This window comes from Strigops habroptila, chromosome 5, assembly GCF_004027225.2.
Source record: "Strigops habroptila isolate Jane chromosome 5, bStrHab1.2.pri, whole genome shotgun sequence".
Lineage (NCBI taxonomy): Eukaryota > Metazoa > Chordata > Aves > Psittaciformes > Psittacidae > Strigops > Strigops habroptila.
The window spans coordinates 60,935,736-60,955,256 of record NC_044281.2 but is presented as its reverse complement, the minus strand read 5'-3'; the positions used below and the strand labels follow the sequence as shown (position 1 = coordinate 60,955,256).

The following is a 19,521-nucleotide window of genomic DNA, read 5'->3' as shown; positions in this document are numbered from 1 at the left end:
GAGATTCAAGCAGTGCTAGCTTTCTAGACAGAGGCAAAGAAATGATAGCCTGGAACTAATAAAGTATAGAAACTAGTGTGGTCAGCGTTATCATGGACTTCATGCAAATTGCAAATGCTAATCTTATTTCTCTGTAGCTTATAGTTCTAATAATCTCCCTACAGGTTGCTTTAAGGTAGTGACTAAGCCTTATTCTAAGTATCTTCCGATGTGCAAGGCTTTAAAACACCTGCTTAAAAGAAGAGCCCAATGACCATCTCTGATGTCTTCTTCCAAATTTGGAACAGCTGAAGTAATTTCTTTGCAGAAGTGTGTGGTCAAACCAAAGATGCTTTACAGACCAGGTCTGAAGAGATGTGTGGGGCAGACTTAAGGTTGTTTCAAAGACCTTTGTGGTGCACTTGTACGGTTGTTTTCCTTTGAGGATTGCATTTTGTAGGATTTCCATGGCTGTTCATTGTTACCACAGAAAACTGTTGACGAGTTTCTCAAAAGTGGCTTGAGAATAACAGTGGATCCTGAGTTTTCTGGCGGAAGTTTCCTTAGGGGCACAGGCTGACCTTAGCATGGACTGCTGCAAAAGTGGTCTGCCTCATTCTCCACCTTTCATGTGGCTGGAATATCTGCAAGGCAGACTATTTGAAGGTGAGGGAAGGCAGGACTGCCCTTTCAGTAATCATGTGGCCTTAGATCTACTGAAGCCACTTGTAGAGCCACACTTCCAGTCAAATGGTGATCTGCTGATGGATCTTTCCAAAGCAGCTCACCAGCCCTCTTAGGTGGAATTTCAGCTTTGGGGGCTTTTATGTGGACAGTCATTTCTGTCATGCAAGTGTTACACATTGTGCCTAAATTGAGGCAAGGAGATAATGCAAGGGATAATTAATCAGCAAGTTGGTTGTTCATGTTACTTGGGTGTGGTTGCTCAGGAAGACTTGAATCAGTGCTGGATGTAATGTGGGTCTTGGCAGTCTCAAACATCAATAGCCGTGCATACACTTTTTCAGTATGTGTTGAGCTATTCCTGCCCCTCTTTCTTGAGATTTTGGTCATGTATGCAGTGTTTGTTGTCTGGGTGGCCAGAACCCTGCATCTTCCTCAGAAGTCCTTTCTCATCTCTGTCCTGGTCTCGTGCACCCAAGCTAGTTCTTCAGATTTATGCACTTAATCCTGGTCACAAATTGACCAGTAGGCCTGTGAGACCCTCAGATTGTGAGCTCAAAGCATTAAGATGATGAATTGGCTTGCAGTTTCTGAACCATAGTAGACATGCCAGACATGCTTTTAGTTTGAGGCAGGCATAGTGTTGTTCATGTTTGCTTGAATCTTAGTGAAAGAACAAGCTAAATGGACTTTGCATCTGTAGCATGCTCTAGACACGGTCAGATAAACTATGTTATCTCTGTGTTATAAGAGATTTCACTCTTGAGTGGCAAGCTACTGTCTTTGCAGTAGGTATGAGTGAAATGTATAAATGTTTCTCCTCATCCTGAAGTTCAGGGACTGGCAGCTTAGCTTACACCCCCGTTGCCAGCTGCTGAAGCAGAGATCCTGGTCCTGTGTCTCACTGATGCAGCCAAACACGTGCTCTTTTCCCCTGGTTCTGCTGCGTGGGCCTCTGGTGAAATTAAAGACAAGGGGAAACAGGAAGAGGAAAGAGTGATGTGATGGGCACAGTTGTATTTTAAACTGCTATGGCTCTTTCTGTTGTGAACATCTGCCCCCAGATGAATGCACAGATTTTTTTGTTTTTCATTTATTTTATTTTTAGCTCAGCTCTGGAGTCAGGTGTGTGAGCTGAAACAAAGTCTTTTCTGGACAAGTAACAGTATTGTAGGGGCAGTGTTGGTACTCACTTTATTAGGAAGTGGAAGAAGACATACCTTCCTGTTCTCTGCCAATTCCCCACCTGCATGAGGTTTTATTTTACCACTCTTTTCTAATGCCTGGTATTTTTTAGTAGTTTCTCTTCTTGCTTTCTCTTCTGTGTCCTTTCCACTCTTGTGGCTTTTCAGACTTTCCTTACCTCACTGTTCTCAGAACTACGTGCTGAGTTTCCTGTTCCTGCAATGCAAGTATGGTATTTATTGGCCACTTTCTCATCTCTACCTTCCAGTATTTACAGGAGTGACATGGAGTTGCCCTGGGCATTGTAAACAACTTTTGGTGACTTGGCTTTCTCCCAACCCTTTTCATCTCAAAGATGAAATTAAAAAATAACTTGGAAGCAGCATTTGGGAACAATGAACCAAGGAAAGTGAATACATTCATTCACTTGGGTTAAATTTTCATGAGGATTGTGAAAGCCTCTTGCACTCTGCTGTAAAGACATTTTTCTCCTTTCAGTTGTGTGTCTGTAGTTCTGAAATATAACGAAGAAAACCTGTTCTTTGAAGTTTGGATGGGATGTGCTTTATAGGGCAAAACTGTGCAGTAATGTATGGTTTTTTTAGTATTAAGGATATATATTAGTTTAGTAGATTATTAAGTAAATACTTACCTTCTGGTTTCTCACAATTTACTGAAACACTGGTACTGTCAACAGGTCTCTTAATAGCCCAGTTGTGTCCTTCATAAGGATACAGCTTTCCTAAGAGATGCCCAAGAGTGTGTGTACACGCTGACTCAAGCAAAACTTGGCATAGTAAAATACAGCTCATATCCTTGACGAAGTATCAGAACTTGTTTATTGTAACTTCCAACTTTGCAGAAGAAATGAAACATGACCACTTTCTTTATAGAACTGAAAATCCATTTTTAGGTGTTATGCTTGTAGATGAGCTGCTTGGGGTGAGGGGTGTGGAGAGAAGGGGGAGATATCCCATACTTTATTTGTTCCGTATGGACAGTTTTGTAGAGTCTTACATTTTTCTGTGTATTTTTTCTTCTCACCAACTGCTTTTCCATGTTCCACTCTCCACTCTATTGAAAGGGAAAATGTTGCTACAATATAACCCAGTTTTGAGGGGTTATCACAAGATGTTTCACTGCTAAGTGTGTATCTCTCTGGTAAAGCAGGGGCCCTGAGGTTAGCATGACGAATGATAAATTTCCTTGCTTTCCCTGACTACGTTGTCAGAACATTGCCTGCTTCTTGCAAATGCAGCTGGAGTTGCTCTGGGAGGCTTAATGTCCTTGTTAGCACTTGGAAAAGAAGGCTGGTCAGTTGCAAACTTCAGTGATAGCAAGAGCTCTCTTTGAGGGCCTTCCCTATTGCTCTGGGTGTACCGAGGTGAAAGTCAGGCCTGGTGAAAGTTAGTTGTCTTGGCTGGTGAGCCGGTCCATGGATGGGGTGGGAGGTGTTCACAGATGCCAACAAGGGGGTAGTCTGCAGGTGCAGAACCTGTAGGGGCAAGCTGTTGCCCAGTTGTGCCATTTGCATCAGTATCTGGATGACGGAATGGTCTGGACTCGCTGCTGGCTTGTTCCGAGCATTGATGTGTCCTGTGGTGTAAGGGCTGACTTCTGAGAAACCACAGCTGTCAGCTCCACGCTGATAGCCTGCCAGCTTAGCCAGAGGAAATGGATGACAGAGCGAGCTGTGTGCACCGTACAGCAACAGGTCAAAATAACTGGCTGCTTCGTATTAGTTCCTAAAGCTGCTAAATGGCTCATGAAGCATGTGGCCATACCTATGTCTTCCCTGGGAGTTTTCCAGGCATGAGTTTCTGCAAGGCAGCAGTTTGGGGAGCCTAGGAGGGCCAGCAAAAAGGGGCTTGTGTGGGGCTGCTCTCTGTAGCTCAGCTGCTGATGCTTCCTGGAGAGGGGCATGTTCTTCAAAGGGAAATGTGGTTGGGTTTCTTGGACCGCATCTCCTTCCCTTGCTGCTATGCTCACAAGTATTTCACAGGCTGTCAAACGTGGCCAGAGGTAGCCTTCATTTAAAGGGGAACAGAAAGGCCCTCCAGGCATGGCAGAGCTGTTTGTAACCACGAGCTGTTGACCTACAGCAACTGCTCATGGAGAAGCTCAATTCAGGTACACATTTAACTTTCTAAGGAGTCTATTGATGTTCTCAGTGATGGCCTTTCTAGCCTGGATATCATTGCAATGATATAATTGCTGAATCTGTATATGCAAATGGGTTGTCATTACTCAAGTATCTTTGTGAGTGGGAAGCCTGATCTAGCAACACATCCCTTTACAGCATGGACATTATGAAATGTAATGGAATGGCTTCTTCTTGCAGTGCTTGCATGTTCACAAGTCAGTAGCACGTGACTGGAACTTGCAAGATGACTGTAGCTTCACTTCACTGCTTATGTGGGAAGTTGCAATTTCAGAATTTTCTGAATGAACAAACAGATGAATAATACCTGAAACTGCGAGTGCCTGTTCCGTCAGCTGTTAATCCAATTACTGATTAACATTGCTTGCTTCTTCCCATATTACCTAACAGATCTATGCTTACATATGACCTCCGGGCAGTCAACTCTGTTGCAAGAATGTAGAAGTGTGAGACAGGATCAGGCAATACCAGAACTTCTTAAAAGCTCAGGTTATTCTTAATCTGCTATTTTTTTTCTAGTATCAAACACCATCAGCAAAGCAGAGAGACCAGGGGGCTTGTTCTCTCTTTACAACCCTCTTATCCTTGCTTACTGTAGATGTTGTAGCTGAGATCCACAGCTTTAGGTTTCATTTTCCTCTGAAATCAACTGTATGTTAGGCAAATAAGATACAAATTACCACAGTAATAGTGCCATATTGGGGTGGGTATGATGCCCTTAGTATCAGCATGCTGGCAAGTGTCAGCTTGTGCATATGTTGCAGGAACTTTAATGCTTTGCTGTAATTTGGTCATCATTTGCTCTGTCTAATCTGTGGTGAGCTTAGTCTTTCTGATTTAGTCGTATTGGAAGTAACCAACAGAGATTACAGAGTCACTATTCTAGTAAGAGTTGCCTCTTCTCCTCCTCCCCAAAAGACATGGTGTCTTGCTCTGCATATGCCAAATGCCTGGTGTGATGGCCATCATGTAAGGAAAGGATGTGGGACCAGTGCTTTATTTTCTCCTGGGCAGCCTGACACTCCCAGGTGGGAGTAGTCCACCTTTCCCTAAAAGAAGGGTTCCCAAAAGTGGGGTCTGGCTCTTGCAGCTGCTGACTTTGGACAGTATCAATTAAAAATATTGAGTTAACGAATTTAAAGTTTCAGTCCATTTTCTGTAGTATTACCACTGTCTGAAAATCCAAAAGACCACCTTCAGTGCACAGCCTTGTGTCAGAGTAGTTTCTTAGTCAAATCTACAGATTTGTGTTGGTGCAGTATGAAAATCTATTTGCTAAATTACATGTACTGTTCTAGGTTTGTTTAAGAAATGTCAGTGTTGGTGGTGATACCTTGAACTTTAGAGCTGCAGATTTTTTGCTCTACTCTTTCTACAGCAAATATTAAAGCAGCAACGTACTTGTACTCATGTGAGTAGGCTTACTTGCCATGTGGAATGATTCACATACATAAAGGTAGGCGAATGTGTACCACAAATTCTAAATTTCAGCTGAATAATTTGCTAAAATTTTGTGGCTTAAAACCTGTCTCCTGAAAGCAGAGTTGCAATCATATAATTCATAAAATCCCGTTTAAATGTATATAAAATATATATTAAAAAAGTGTATGACCAAATTTCAAATATCCTAAGTTTTTGGTGGTGATGGTTATGATGATGATAATAATGATTTAAATTCCTGACTGACTTCTAGCTTCACTGTTTGAAACTAGCATGAACTCCTATAGAAGCCTGTTTTAACAACTTTGACTTTCTTGTTTTGTGGAAACTTGGCGTACATAGAGATTGGGAGATTCCGAGTAAAACCTGGGCTGTTGGCAGCTTCACTGTATGGATGCCACAGGCTAGACAGTGCAGTTGGTCTCTCAGGTCTTTCTCATCAGGACTGAGCATTTTAAATAGAGCATTTCTTACCAGTGTAAGAACTCTGCCAGTCCAAATCTGAGATTTTATCTAGTAAATAGTTTATACTGCTCTTTACGGATGTGTTTTACAGTAAGTAGTAAATAAAAAATAACTTTCAAAATGTTGTCTTAAATCCTTGACTACTCCACAGTTTTCCAAGGTTTGGAAAATTTTGGCCATGGCAGATTGAGTTTTAAGAATTCATGCTAGTCTTCTGACAAGGGGGAGTCAGTGACTTTCACCCCATGTTTTGGGAGACAGGTGATAAAAGGCATGACTTGTGAATCAAGAGGTAGAAACTAGATAAGAAAGCACTCTCTACTAAGTAGATACAAAATCATCTGGTGTTTCATGTCTCTAGTTGGGAAAAGTATTTCCTGGAAGGGGTAGACATCCTGTAATCTATTTTAATTCTTGCTAGTTTTTTTCCTTGCAGCCAGTGATACCAATTCAGTTTTTTTTGCTCTTCCATCAATATCCATGCTGGTAGTGGGAAACAGGAATGAGAACATTGTTTTGTACACACAGATGGTAGGGTTACATGTGTTTACTTCTACTTTTGGGTTTGTTTGGGTAGAGAATTGTTATTCTTCAATGAGAAGGCTCTGGTACATTTCAATTTCACTCCTGTATAGATACAGCAGCTTATAGCTCTTGCTTGAGGGACAGGATCCCTTAAGGCTATTGCTTCATGTTGTATTTTGTCATCACAGTAATCAACTTGGGAGTTGGGGTGAGCACCATAAGCAGGATCCAGAAAACTAAAGTTACTACTGAAAAGCAAGAAAAGTTGGTTTTCTTCATTTACTTTAGAAGAGGAAAACTAAAGGCTGCTGCCCATCCTACAACGTGCTCAGAGCACAGCTAGATTCAGATGGGTCCAGTCGCTGATCGTTCTTACATTAGACATCAACATCCTAATTCTCTTATCTAACATGAGAAGGGACTATCCATCTCAGCAAAGAGTGGCATTGTTGTTTGTTTTGTAAGCATGTTCAGTGTTACAACAGCACTTTTATGTCTTTGTGAATGTTCCCCAGCAATCCTTTTAAGGGGGAAAAACAAAAAGAGGAAGCTCTGTAGTTTCCCTTTCTTCGACTAGATCTCCTTTCCTGAGCATTACATTGAGAAGAAAAGCAAGTTCCACCCCACCATCTCACTGGCTGTTTATCAGGATGCATGTGTATGATATGCATTTTCAGCAAAGGGGAATGATGTAATGACAGGACCTTGTGTGCTTTATTTTAGACTCCGGCTGTGACTCTGTGACTGATACAGAAACAGAAGACGAGAAGAACCTAATTTACTCCCACAGACTTGCCATGAGTGATGAACATGGATCATCCAAGAGTACTGGGGATCATCTGGTGGTGCAGCCTGATCGCATACGGTGTGGGGTACTGTGTGTCCACTCCTTGGGCTACATTCTTATCATGAGCTGGTGCAACTCATGCTGCTCTGTAGTGGAAAGCTTTACAGGCCTGGGAATTAGTCCCTAATTCCTGTTCTGTCACCTCTCCTCTCAGCCCCCTGTCCTCAGTGGCTCTGTTTCATGAGCTCGGTTCCCTAGACCCAGAAATAGCTGGGTAACATGCTGTGCCCAGTGTTATGTAGGCTGCAATGTCACTTATTGACAGTCTCATGAACATAGCTGCTTAACTCCAGAGCCTGAATGCAATCTAATATGACAATTCTGGTGCATGTGCTATAAGTGCCAAAGAGCTTGGATCGTGGCTCCTCTCTGAAAACAAGCATTTCTTAGTATAGCATCTCCTCACATGGAGAAAGTCTAAGTTTCTTTCTTCGTTTCTGTTTAGAGTGGGAGTGTGCTGCTTGAGGGAAGAGACTCATAGAGTTGAAACTAAATAATTCTATAAATCTAGCTTTAATCAGTTTATGAATCTAGCTGACAAATCTGGAGTTTTATCAGCTTAATGCATCTATCTATGCTGGTGCAAGCTGTAACAGAAGTCACCTGTCAATGTCTGTGACTGGAAGATGGTCCTGAAAAGCATTCAGGACCATGAAAATGACAGCTGATAATGTATGTGTTGGTTGCAATGACAACAAAATTCCTAGAAAAGGGGCTTAACAAAGTAAGTGTTCTTACGTTGGGAACCTGCATGTTGTAATGCCTTTTCTCTTAGGTGCAGACAACAGTTTATATTATCATGAAATGTAAACTAGATGGCGAAATGAAAACTGAAGTTGAATTCTCTCCAGAGAATGCATCATCTGTGCGTGTTCTGGCTGAGATGGAGAATGAGTACACAATCTCTGTGGAGGCTCCAAGTAAGCTGGGCTGAGATTTCCCCTACCCTCCACCCATTGCTTCCTTTCTATCTCAACCTGCCTGTTATGAAAAGTGCCAGAGGGCTAAGGGTAAAGGTTGCAATGCAAGAAAACTTGAGGCCAGGAAATCTTGAATTTGCATTCTCTGTCATACCTCTGTGGTGAGAAACTGAGATAGATTTTTGCTGGGGGCTCTGTTTTCCCCTCAGCAGTGGCAGAGTTGCAGTGTGAAAACACCTTACTGGGAGTTCTGAGAACAGATTGCAGCTTGTAAAGCACTTTGAACTTGACTGTGTGTTATAACCATTAGCATTGGCAGGGCACCAAGAGAACGTAAGTGCCAGTAAATAATTCCATGAGTATAACAGCATGTGCTTAGTGTGTGGTGATGTCTGTGTGATCAGTGCTGAAACTGTTTATCCTGGTTTGCCTTTTAATATAGGTATGTTCTGTCCCTCTAGATATTTACATTTACAAAACTGTAAGTTGTCTAAACTTTAGATTCACTAAACTTTAGGGGCAAGAATTCAGAGTCCTACAGATTGATAGTAGTTTTGCAGCATGATTTTATTTAATCTACTTTGGTCTGTCCTTTTGAAGAGTTATTATGCCAGCTATGGGAATAGAGAGTAATAGTAATCATAGCAACTTCTGTAAAGTCAGTGAGGTGCATTGATTTAAAGAAGGTGACTTCACCTACATAAAAATGTTCAACTTAATCTGTCTTAAATCAAGATTTACAATTTAAACATGGACCCAGAAACTAATCTTGCACTTTGAATTATAAACATGACCTTTGAATTATCAACATGACGTTGATGGAGTGTACAACTATGTAAGCTCTGCAGTTTTGAGCATTAAGAGAAATATCTGTTTAGTTGCTTTTGTGTATGACTGTAACTATTTCATCATTTCTCAAGACATTAATAGTCACCAGGGAAAGATTAATTTCAGTGAGATTCAATATACTTGTGTTTCAAAGAGAAAGTTCAGACCTATGAATGCACATTAGACAAAACACTGAGAAGCTCCCAAGCTGCAGGTAGGAGATACATCCTGTGCATGGGTAAAGTTGCAAGACTTGAATTCTTTTAAGTTGATCTCCTTCAGAGGCTAATGAGGCTGACAGGTTGCAAAACCCCTAGTGTCTTTTCTGGTTCCAATCCTCTTCTTCACCAGCTCTCCTATTTTATGGCATGTTTAGAGACTGCTCCAGAGAAAGCCAGGGATGGAGAGATGTGAGGCCGTTTTGTTTGAGGTGGTGTACTGTTAACATAAGTAGTCCAGACTACTGTTAGCAGAGGACCTAGCAAGTCACAGGTGAAATGCATTGATATAGCTATGAAGAAGGTAGTTCCAAAGTACTTTGCTACCTAGTGTTCAGACCAATATAATCTACTTTTCTTCATGTATTCATGTATTCAGGAATTCAATATAACAGAAACTGTTTTGGTGTTCAACTGGGAGTATCTCCAAACTCCTGCTATCCTAGGGTATTTGATGCAGACTCATTCACATTTGTTCTTAACGCTGATTTCTTCTCTTTCTTTTCAAAGATTTAACACCTGGGACAGTGCCTCTGCAGATATATTCAGGGGACTTGATGGTGGGAGAAACAAGTGTCACGTATCATACTGACATGGAAGAAATCAGCAGTCTGTTGGCTAATGCAGCCAGCCCGGTACAGTTCATGTGTCAGGTAATGACTAGCAAACACCTGCTTTGGAAACTAGCTTTCTCAGAGACTAGGCAAGTGGAAATGAGCAAGAATATTTCCATGAAGTAGCTCTTCTGAAGAGAATAAATGCAAGGTTACTTACGGATTTTCACATAACCTGAACATCCCCTTTTAGGGAAAGCATTGGTGCTTTTCCTGTCTCTGGAGCAAATAGCTGCTAAGGTGACTCAGGCTAGCCAACTAACAAAAAAATGCAGTCAATCCTCACATTCAGACCTTGATGACTTGAAAAGATTGGGATGACAGAACTTGATGTAAAAGGAAGTATCATAAAGGAATAAATTGTTTGGAAATTTGTACCTAAGGGTTCTTGGAAAAGATGTGAATAGGTAGCAAAGATTCATACTAGCTGAATGAAGTAATGTAAAATGATTTGTTTATTCTTAGCACTTCTTTAAAGCCACTTCTCAGTTCTCATATCACATTTTGCGCAGTTGAGGTACCTCAACCCTATTAGAAGGGTAAATCTTGCACAGGAAATTCTCCAGGTGCGGGTTTGTTTGGTTGGTTTGTTTTGTGTGGTTTGTTTTTGTTTTCTTTCTCCTTTTTTTTTTTTTTTTTGCTTTCCTGCCTGCTGGCATCTCAGCCATGTAGTACAGAGTAGTATTGCTAGTCATGAGTATACCTGGGGCAGGAGAGACTGTCTTTCCCTTTGTTTTCAGTTCAGGTTGTGGAGCAGTTGGCACTGTGCTGTGCCTCTACTTGGGGAACAGGCATGCAGTTTTTGGCTAAGAACCAGTTCAAAAGACAAACCCAGAGTGTACAAAGAGCAATTCAGAATGAACTAGTTCATACTTAGAGCAGGAGTGACACTTTGCTGGAAAAGTTTCAGAAGTAAGAGTATACCTGTCAAGGAATCAGGAAGTAAGAGTTTTCTGTGCTTCCAGTTGCGTGAGCGACTTTCTCATTGTACTCTGTCTTGTTCTGGAGAGTATGGTCCTCATCTGCTCAGATTCCTGATACTTAGTTTTTCGACCAGGAAGCTATTTATGTTCTTTGCTTGGCCTGAACACTGCTTCCTTTAGTGTTTATGCCTACTGTTTTCTTATATGTGCTAAATAAACACCTTATAAATCTCACCTTAACTGAATCTCCAGGCACCCTCAAACAAAATCACTTTCCATTTACCTCTAGGCCTTTAAAATCGTGCCATACAGCATAGAAGCACTGGACAAACTGTTGACTGAGTCACTCAAGAAGAACATTCCTGCCAGCGGCTTACACCTGTTTGGAATCAACCAGCTGGAAGAAGAAGATATGACAACAAGTAAGTTGAAAGATTTTTGTTTCATTTTTAAACCTCACCTGTATTGGTTGTTTTACCTTGGAGCGCCTTAATGCCTTAATGCAGCCTTAATGCTGCAAGTGTGTGGTACCTGCACAGGCTGTTTCAAACATCTTGGATCTCAGCCAGGAAGCTAGATTTCTGATGATGCCTGTAGAAGGGGGATTGCCATTTGGGTTGGGTGACCCTTTCTTTATTATATGCATCAGCGTCACTTCCTTGCACTGCAACAGATGTGGCTATGGACAGCTTCAGACACAACCAAAGTCAAAAGATGATGCTCCCCAAAATGTCTCCCATATTTTCTCCCTTGTTCTTCACCCAGTCTCGTATGGCATTTCTCCCCAGCGCAGTCCTTTTCCCCCAACCCCATGATTCTGCTTGAAGGTGCACAGTGGGCACTCAGCAGTTGGATTGTTGTGGCACCATGACATGGTTACCTTACAGCAGCTGGATTCTACTGGTATGATGATCTAAGAGGTCTTTGCAAACTTGGGATCCTACATATATTAAGCTATTACAGTGCCAGATTCCCCACTAAAGGTCATAGGACTTAAGCTTATTGGCTCTGCTGCTAAAGAAAAACTTAGATTCTAACAGATTCATGTTCTCACAGATCAGAGGGATGAGGAGTTGCCAACTCTGCTTCACTTTTCTGCAAGATATGGGCTGAAGAACCTCACTGCCTTGCTGCTCACTTGCCCAGGAGCGCTGCAGGCCTACAGTGTAGCTAACAAATATGGCCACTATCCAAACACCATAGCAGAAAAGCATGGCTTTAAGGACCTTCGCCAATTCATTGATGAATACGTGGTAAGAGGAAGCAGCCGTCCTTCTGCATTGTCCCACAGCAGGTGTGGGCAGTGACACCAAGCTTGTTGCTTGGTGTTGTGGGAGCAGGAGTGAAGGGGTAACAAAGGGAGCAGTGTGTTGTGGTAGGGTGTAGAACACAGACATCCAGCCACACTGGAAGCTTCAGGCTGGAGGGTTGGGTCTCTGGAGGTGGGGAAGTTCTTGGGGGTTTTGCGCAGAAACAAGTAAGAGGGAAGCAGAGACTGCCATGGCTGGGTTTCCTTATCATCCATTCATCTAATGAAGTTTCTGCAGGGATATGGTTGGTGCCTGGTGTACTCTTCTAACATCTGATCTTGGGAAAACCACAGCCCCTTCATCCCACTTACATATTTTCCTTTGCTTTCAGCTGAAAAGATGTGTATAATTGTCCCTAAGAGTTGTCTGAATGGTGGGTGATAGATCTGCCAGCCTTAGTGTGGTTCTGCCAACCAATTATGGCAGAAGTGTTGAAGTCCTATTTAGGAGGCATGGGTGGCTCTTAGACTTGGGGCTTGCTTCTTGACATAAGCATGAATTTAAGGTTATATATAAGAGCTAAATAAAGGCCATTTCCTGTTCTGATATCAGGAGGGCTGCAGACACTGTAAATTGTGTGATTAAAATCTTTGCACTGGGATATGTGAGAGATGCTTAGGAAATCCTTCCAACCTCTTATTGCAGTACTGTGCTCTTCCTGTGTCCTTCTTTCCACCAGCACGAGAGCTGTGTTAAGAGTAGGTTCTGCTTACTGACCCTCAAGTTATCTGTGCAGCTTACTACCTGAGCACACGAATTATCTGCATGGCTGTGTCCACTGCAAGGTTGTGACTAGAAGCATGACTAGCACGAATGTCTGAAAGTCCCAGTAAACCCAGTTACTCACCTAGTTTTCTCCCTGACAAAAGTTCCTCTGCACCTCGCTAAAGCCATCTTATGAGCTACCTGCCTGACCTATTTTGACTGTGGAAGAAAGCATGTGTAGACAGTTTTGATACACATGCCCTGTGGATTGAGGGCCCATGAGGTGGCGGTTGTGGATGGAAGAATTTCTTACAGTAGTGCAACCAGTTAAGACGGCTGTAGCTGTGACATAGTTGGAACCTGGGGAGGAGGCTGGAATGAAGATTTACATTTTGCTCTCTTGCATCGTTTGGTGAAGATCTGCACTGCTCTTCCCCCACCCCATGCTGCAAATATGTGAGCAAGGGTTCTGCTGTCCTGTGAATTGAAAGTTGCCTATATTACATGAACAACTGCCTGCTGTGAGGTTTCCTGTTACTGTCACAAAAAAGGGTCTGTGTACTCCCACTCTGGGTGTTACATGCTGCTGCTAATACTAGGAAACTGAAACTGAATCTACACCAAAACTAAAACTTTGCTTTCTTGTAAGTGCTCTGCATATGGCAAGCTTTCCCCCTTATGGTCAGCCACGCTTATCCCAAAATAGCCTTTGTCAAGCATTTGCGTTTTTAGAATGAGCTTTGCTTATGTTCTAGAAGTTTGCAGGCATCACGTAGGACATGAAATTGAGGGGGTGAGAGGCTGTAATAGCTATTCAGATGTGTGTCAGCACCAACTTCTACCACTTTCATTACCTGTTATTACAACATGGATCTTGAAGGCTGGGCCCATCAGCTGTAGTCGGGATTTAATTCCTTTGAGAAGCCTTAGTCTTTGGGAATGGGCTTCTTTTAGAAGATCTTTTCCATCAGTGATGGCAGAGTACAATAGCTTTTGCTCACTTTAATTTTCCAGATTCTTCATCTAAATGAGACTTGATAATTTCTTGGTTATTTTTTTCCTTGCCCTCCTTCCTCTCCAGGAAACTGCAGATATGCTGAAGAGCCACATTAAGGAAGAGCTGATGCAAGGCAAGGAGGATGAGTCTGTTTATGAGTCCATGGCTCATCTGTCCACTGATCTGTTAATGAAGTGTTCCTTGAATCCTGGCTCCGACGAAGAGCTTTATGAATCCATGGCTGGATTTGTCCCTCCTGCCCCAGAAGACCTTTGTATGTATATTCATAGAATCACAGAATCATAGGATGGTTTGGATTGGACAGGACCTCTAAAGGTCATCTAGTTACCCCCTCTGCAATGAGCAGAGACATCTTCAACTAGATCAGGTTGCTCAGAGCCCCTGTTCAAGAGGTCTAAGCTCTCCTATACATAGCAGTGTATCTGCTATGTATCTGTCTCTCCTATACATAGCAGTGCCTCAGCTGGATTTCAGAGTAAGGGCTGGTTATAGCTTTTCTGCTCTCACCACAAGGAAACCATGCTCCAGCTCTGATGCTGGCTGGCTAATAAAATTGCTCTAAACCTTTCTCTGATTGCCACTCTACAAGGCCAAAAGCTGTTTCCTCTGCGCTTCGAGGGCTCCCTGAACACTGAGCAAGTGAACTAGCACTTGGAAGAGACCAAATTTTTACTATGTCCTGTTTCTCTCTCTTGAGATTCAGGGAGTTAGGGACACTGATTTACAGCCACTGGTGGAAAAGTACACTATGTAAGATGCGTTTTTCTGACAACTGGGAAACTGAAAAAACAAGAGCTGGGGTTCTAGCTCAGCAACTTGAGAACAAAAGAAAATGAATATTTAGGAATATATACTGAAAAGATTGTAAGTGAAAAATCATTATTCTAATCTGCTTGGTTTATTGCTAAAAATATAGAGCTAATTCTGATAAATATGCAGATGTTTAATTTTTTCACCATTCCATTAATATTCAGTGAGGCTGATTGAAAATATCAAATTAAGCACCTATGTTAAGCAATTGTAAATTTGTTGTTCTTACTTATCTGCCTCTTTGGTCTAGATTCATTCCACTGATATATTTTATGATTCCCTTGGCGAGCAGAGAATCTAGCTAATTATAGTTTAAGTACCTGCATAAGGACTTCTAGTGTGTCTGCAGTTTTAAGTGTGCTGCTTCATGGAGAAAGCTTTCTTACTGAAACACTTCTGCTTATAGGCTATATCTGTCCTGGGCTGGTTTGCTCCTGTTTTAGATTAAATAATGTTATAAAACACATTTTCATTGATTATGGAGTCCAGAAGACTTTGTCGGTACTCTGCCTGAAATCTCCGTCTGAAACTCTTCTCTGAAGTTTTGGCCTCTGCAGGGATAGTTTTGCCACCAAAACCAGGATTATTCTGCCTTCAGGTGGAGATTAAGCAGTAAGCCTGGTTGGACTCCTAAGGAACAAAGCTACTGCTGTTCGCAGTAATGGGGGTGAGAATTTCTAGATGTTTGGAAGCGCTGCAACCAACCAGTGCATCCCTGAATGGGGTTGATTGACTAAGTCTGTGGAGGGAAAAACCATGCTTAAAACCACTAAGCCAAACTTCTCTTCTTCCATCCTGAAATGTCCAGATCTCTCAGAAACTATGCAGGGGATATTCCTTTCTTTTGTGGATGCAAATCAAGCTCCTTGTAATTTATCAATTTTGACCTGGACTCTGAAAAGCTTCTCTGAAAAACCACATTAAGTTAAACAATTCAAGTACACAGGTTATCCTGCCCTTGCTTACTCTGACTGATAGATCTCAGGGGGGAGGTTGGCTGGTGTTTTGGATGAATACACAAAGCAGAGCCTGCTTGGCTGGCAGGCACAGAGATGGAGAGCTAGGAAAGGTTGCTATGAGGTGGGAAAGGTTGTGCATTTGAAGCCTAAGTTGGGCTGCTTTCCTTAAGCCTCCTCAGTAGCAAAGGTCCAGCAAGCATATTTCCTTTAGGGGAAGCTTCTGCAAGCACAGCCACATCAGCAGGGTGGCAGAGTTTTCTGGAATCAGCACCAGAAAGTTCTCCTGGTGTGCAAATGTGCTGCAGGCTTTGCAAGTCTAGTAGGGCTAGAAAGATAAAAACTCTTTAGCTGTCCCTAAAGTAGGTACTTATGATTCCTTTACTCAGAAGCAGAGCTGAATGAGTCTGTGTTTCAAAATGTTTTCCTCATCGGTGAGATGCTGTATATGGCTTACACCACAGCAAGGAATGTTTCCTGCTTCTTATGGAGTTCTCTTGAGTGGAATGTAGCAGAGATTTGTGTTCAGGAGCAATACACTAGGAGAATTTTACTGAAAAGTCCCTGTTCTTATATAATCTGTTAGTCTTTGCCTGAAGAATATTTACAGCTTGTCTGATCAGTGCTTAAAACCTACCCGTATTGTAACATGTAAGTTTAAATTGGCACAATGCTCAACACTTAGATTGGTTCTCTCAAAGTGAAGGTCTTTCAATATTATTTAGAGTACCAGCACACAGGCAAACCCTCACTGAAATTAATGGGTGCTGGCTGGTTTACAATTGCCATCACAAATAAAGGCTTCAAGCTTTTGTACTGACTTAAAGGTTTATGAGGATGAAAAACTCCCTAGGACATCACAATCAACTTCCACTGACGTACTTTCTCAGTGTGAGCTCTTATGTGAGTAGTTATGGCTGTGGTGTACAGGACAATACCTGGGCTATTTGAAGTGTAGCCATACTGTGGCTGCATGCCCATTTGTTGTGATCAAGATGTGCTTCCACCACATTTTTTCAGAGGCTGATCAAAGGAAGGTTAGATACCACAGGGTCAATTTTTCTGGCAGGATCTAGTTTGAGAATAAGGTAATAGAAGACTGGAGCCATTGTAATGAGTTAAAAGCAGTAGCAAATACTTGAATACTGCAGTGTTCTGTTCTTGTACTCCTCATTCCACTTCTGATTTTTCAGTGTGTTTTTATGTGTTGTTTTTTTTCTCTCTGCATTTGGTCTTGGGAAAATATTTACAGAGAGAGTGCAGAAGCTGTGCAAGGGCCCAGTTTTGCTTAAGCTGGAGATGCACACACCTGTGTTGAGTTGCTAGTTGTCCCTTTGAGATAAATGATGGAATTAAAAAAAAAAAAAGTAAAGATTTTGTTAATCTACAGAACACTGCCTCCCTTTCTGCTGGAGGGGAGTGTTCTTTTCCAGGTAGGTCTTACTGTCCTGTGCAGTGTAGATCATAAGGTACTCCAAATCAGTGGGAATTTACTAGCCCCTGCTGTTACCTTGTTTGCTGTTTTTTACTTATGAGATTGAATTGCTTTATTTAATTTCTTATCATTAATCTAATTGTTCCTGCTTTGGAAGAGCACTTTCCTTCTATTACATTTTTCAAATACCTGTAAAGTCAAACAATAATTTTCTAGAATATGCTGCAGGTTGATGCAGGTTGCAGGTAAATGTCATTTAGCTGAGTCACACAGTGGCTGAATAGCAAAAAGGGAGAGTTATCTCCATCATGTCAATCTGCTAGTATGAACTACAGCATCAGATAAAGTGCTTTGCTTTTCCTGCTTTCCTTTCACCAGCACCTCCTGCTGATTTTTGCAAAGAGAGTATTTCAGGTAGGCTGGAGTTGTGTGCAGCATGGGCTCTGAGAGCAAGGACTCCTGAAAGTGCTGAAAACCTGTTTGATCTGTGTGAAGATTAAACTGCCTGGTGTGTGTGTTATGCTGTTTTACTTGAGGAAACAGTTAGGCTGTATTTCCTCTGTCCAAGGTCAGACAGTGGCAGTGGCTAAGGGCTGGTGGAAACAAACCTGGGTTCTTAGCACTGTTTCTGTATCTGTGAGCTGTGTGGACACTCAGACCCTGGATAGTGAGAGTTTCATGCAGAGATTTAATCCTTTATCCTGGAGAGTTTCAGCTGACTGAAATCTATTGTCCTGTAATTTGCAGACCTCCAGCACCTAAAGAATATATGTTAGTTCACGTATAAGTTGTGATGCCCTTACTCTACTTTCTTGTATATCTTCTCCATCCTCCACCATTTTTATTCTCTTGCAACCAAGCTTTCAACACTGCCCATATTGATTTTTATTTTTTATTTACATAATGCACGAAACAGCAATCTCCTTGTTATTCTTGAGCAAACTGAGAGAATTGTGCACAAAAATATAACTGCTTATAAAGTTCTGAGTTGTAATTTATGCCAACACACTGGAGCCTTTGTCTTGCATAATAAAGGACTGGTCTCTATAAAGAGGTAGCTTGCTTCATGTGCACAAATACATCTAGAGTTTGCAGATGTTTAGAGAGAAGGGTGTTACTGCTTTCTAAAGGGTGCCTATGCATGGATATGTTAGCTATTGTGAAGGGTCTGTAGGTCATAACTTGTCTTCTGTCTTACTCTCTCTTCACTCCCTTCTGAAGCCTTAAACCCCGCAAAGGGAAACTTAAAAATCTTTGAATAAATATCTTTTAGCTACTAAATTCTGACATCTAGGAACTACTTAACCCTCTTCCCACTAAACCTTCAGACCAGCTTTCCCCAATAGCCTCAGGAAAATCTGGGGACCTTTCCTGTTATGCTCAAGTTTGTGTGCACCACCTTCTTGTCACTTCCGTCTCACTAGCCTGTTTTTGCAGTAAATGGAACAGAAGGTGTCATAGATGAAGTCTAAAGCTCGTTCTCAATTTTGGTACATGGATGAGATGTTAGGTCTCATCTGTATGCTAGACAGGCCCATGTGCAAGAGGGTAGTGAGGTGGCAACCATGTCTTTGAAGGAGAACTAACTAGTTGATTCATTTAACTACATTGACTATGTGATAGAAAACAAACCCTGCAGTATCCTATTGCTGCACTGCTTTTAGGTTTAGTAATCCTGCAGAGAACAGCTAAAGCTGGGAAGCTACTATTGCCTCCACAGAGGACGAAAGGAACTTTGCACGCCTCTCACATCCCGTTCTGCCCCCAAATCCATAAAGTGGTGGCTTTCCTCTAGGCCTGTATTTGCTATAGGCTCATTTCTAAGAGCTATGTTAAAAGTAATTGAGGTGGCTGCAAGGTGGAAATATCGCTCTACAGAAAAATACAGGTCTGTAGGGCTGATATGTCAGGATGCTCAAATGTCAAATCTGTGCTTCCATGTAGTAATGCAGCAAAACTTAAGTGACCTTTATATTAGGTAAGTGATGTGCAATTAGCTCCAGCAGCATGCAGCTTGGCATGGACTGCAGAGCTCTTGAGAAACTGCTAGTGCGGTTAGTCCCCACAGCATGCAGCATTGCTGTGGCTATGCTGGAGGTATTCCTGTGAGGTTAAAGCTAGGTTGGATGCATTCATATGACTGTCAGTGGGTCCTTTGACAATTATTTAAAAGCCTCCACAACATTCTAACAAAGCAAAATCTTGCTAGTCTATTCTTATTCCTCTCTCAAAATCTCCTTAGCTTTGCAGGAGAAAACCAAGAAAGGGCAGCAGATATTAAAATTTCATTTATAGAAAAATATTTCATATTCTCTTATGTAACCCAAACCATCTAGTTTACATAATAGATATTTCACAATATGCCTCAGCAATTCACAATAATAAGCCTCAAAAATTCATTTATATCACTCTTGTTTTTAATATCATTAGGAGCATGGTTACCTAATGTTTTATTTTTGTTTTAGGATTAGTCTTAGTATTAAAATGAGGTTGCTTTT

At 41.7% G+C, this 19,521-nt stretch overlaps 1 protein-coding gene across 5 annotated transcripts in view; it reads left to right on the top strand.

The window, feature by feature from the left end:
* PIK3AP1 (phosphoinositide-3-kinase adaptor protein 1) overlaps nucleotides 1-19,521 on the top strand; it is a 49,057-nt gene that overhangs the window by 16,557 nt on the left and 12,979 nt on the right. For 4 of the 5 annotated variants that reach the window (XM_030485761.1, XM_030485759.1, XM_030485760.1 and 1 more), the window contains exons 3-8: nucleotides 7,163-7,311; nucleotides 8,062-8,206; nucleotides 9,763-9,905; nucleotides 11,079-11,211; nucleotides 11,846-12,042; nucleotides 13,886-14,075. In XM_030485761.1, coding sequence (XP_030341621.1) covers nucleotides 7,163-7,311; nucleotides 8,062-8,206; nucleotides 9,763-9,905; nucleotides 11,079-11,211; nucleotides 11,846-12,042; nucleotides 13,886-14,075 — 957 coding nt within the window. Of the gene's footprint in view, nucleotides 1-3,859; nucleotides 3,979-7,162; nucleotides 7,312-8,061; nucleotides 8,207-9,762; nucleotides 9,906-11,078; nucleotides 11,212-11,845; nucleotides 12,043-13,885; nucleotides 14,076-19,521 lie in introns of those variants that run through there. The other variant, XM_030485762.1, reaches the window with a different exon arrangement.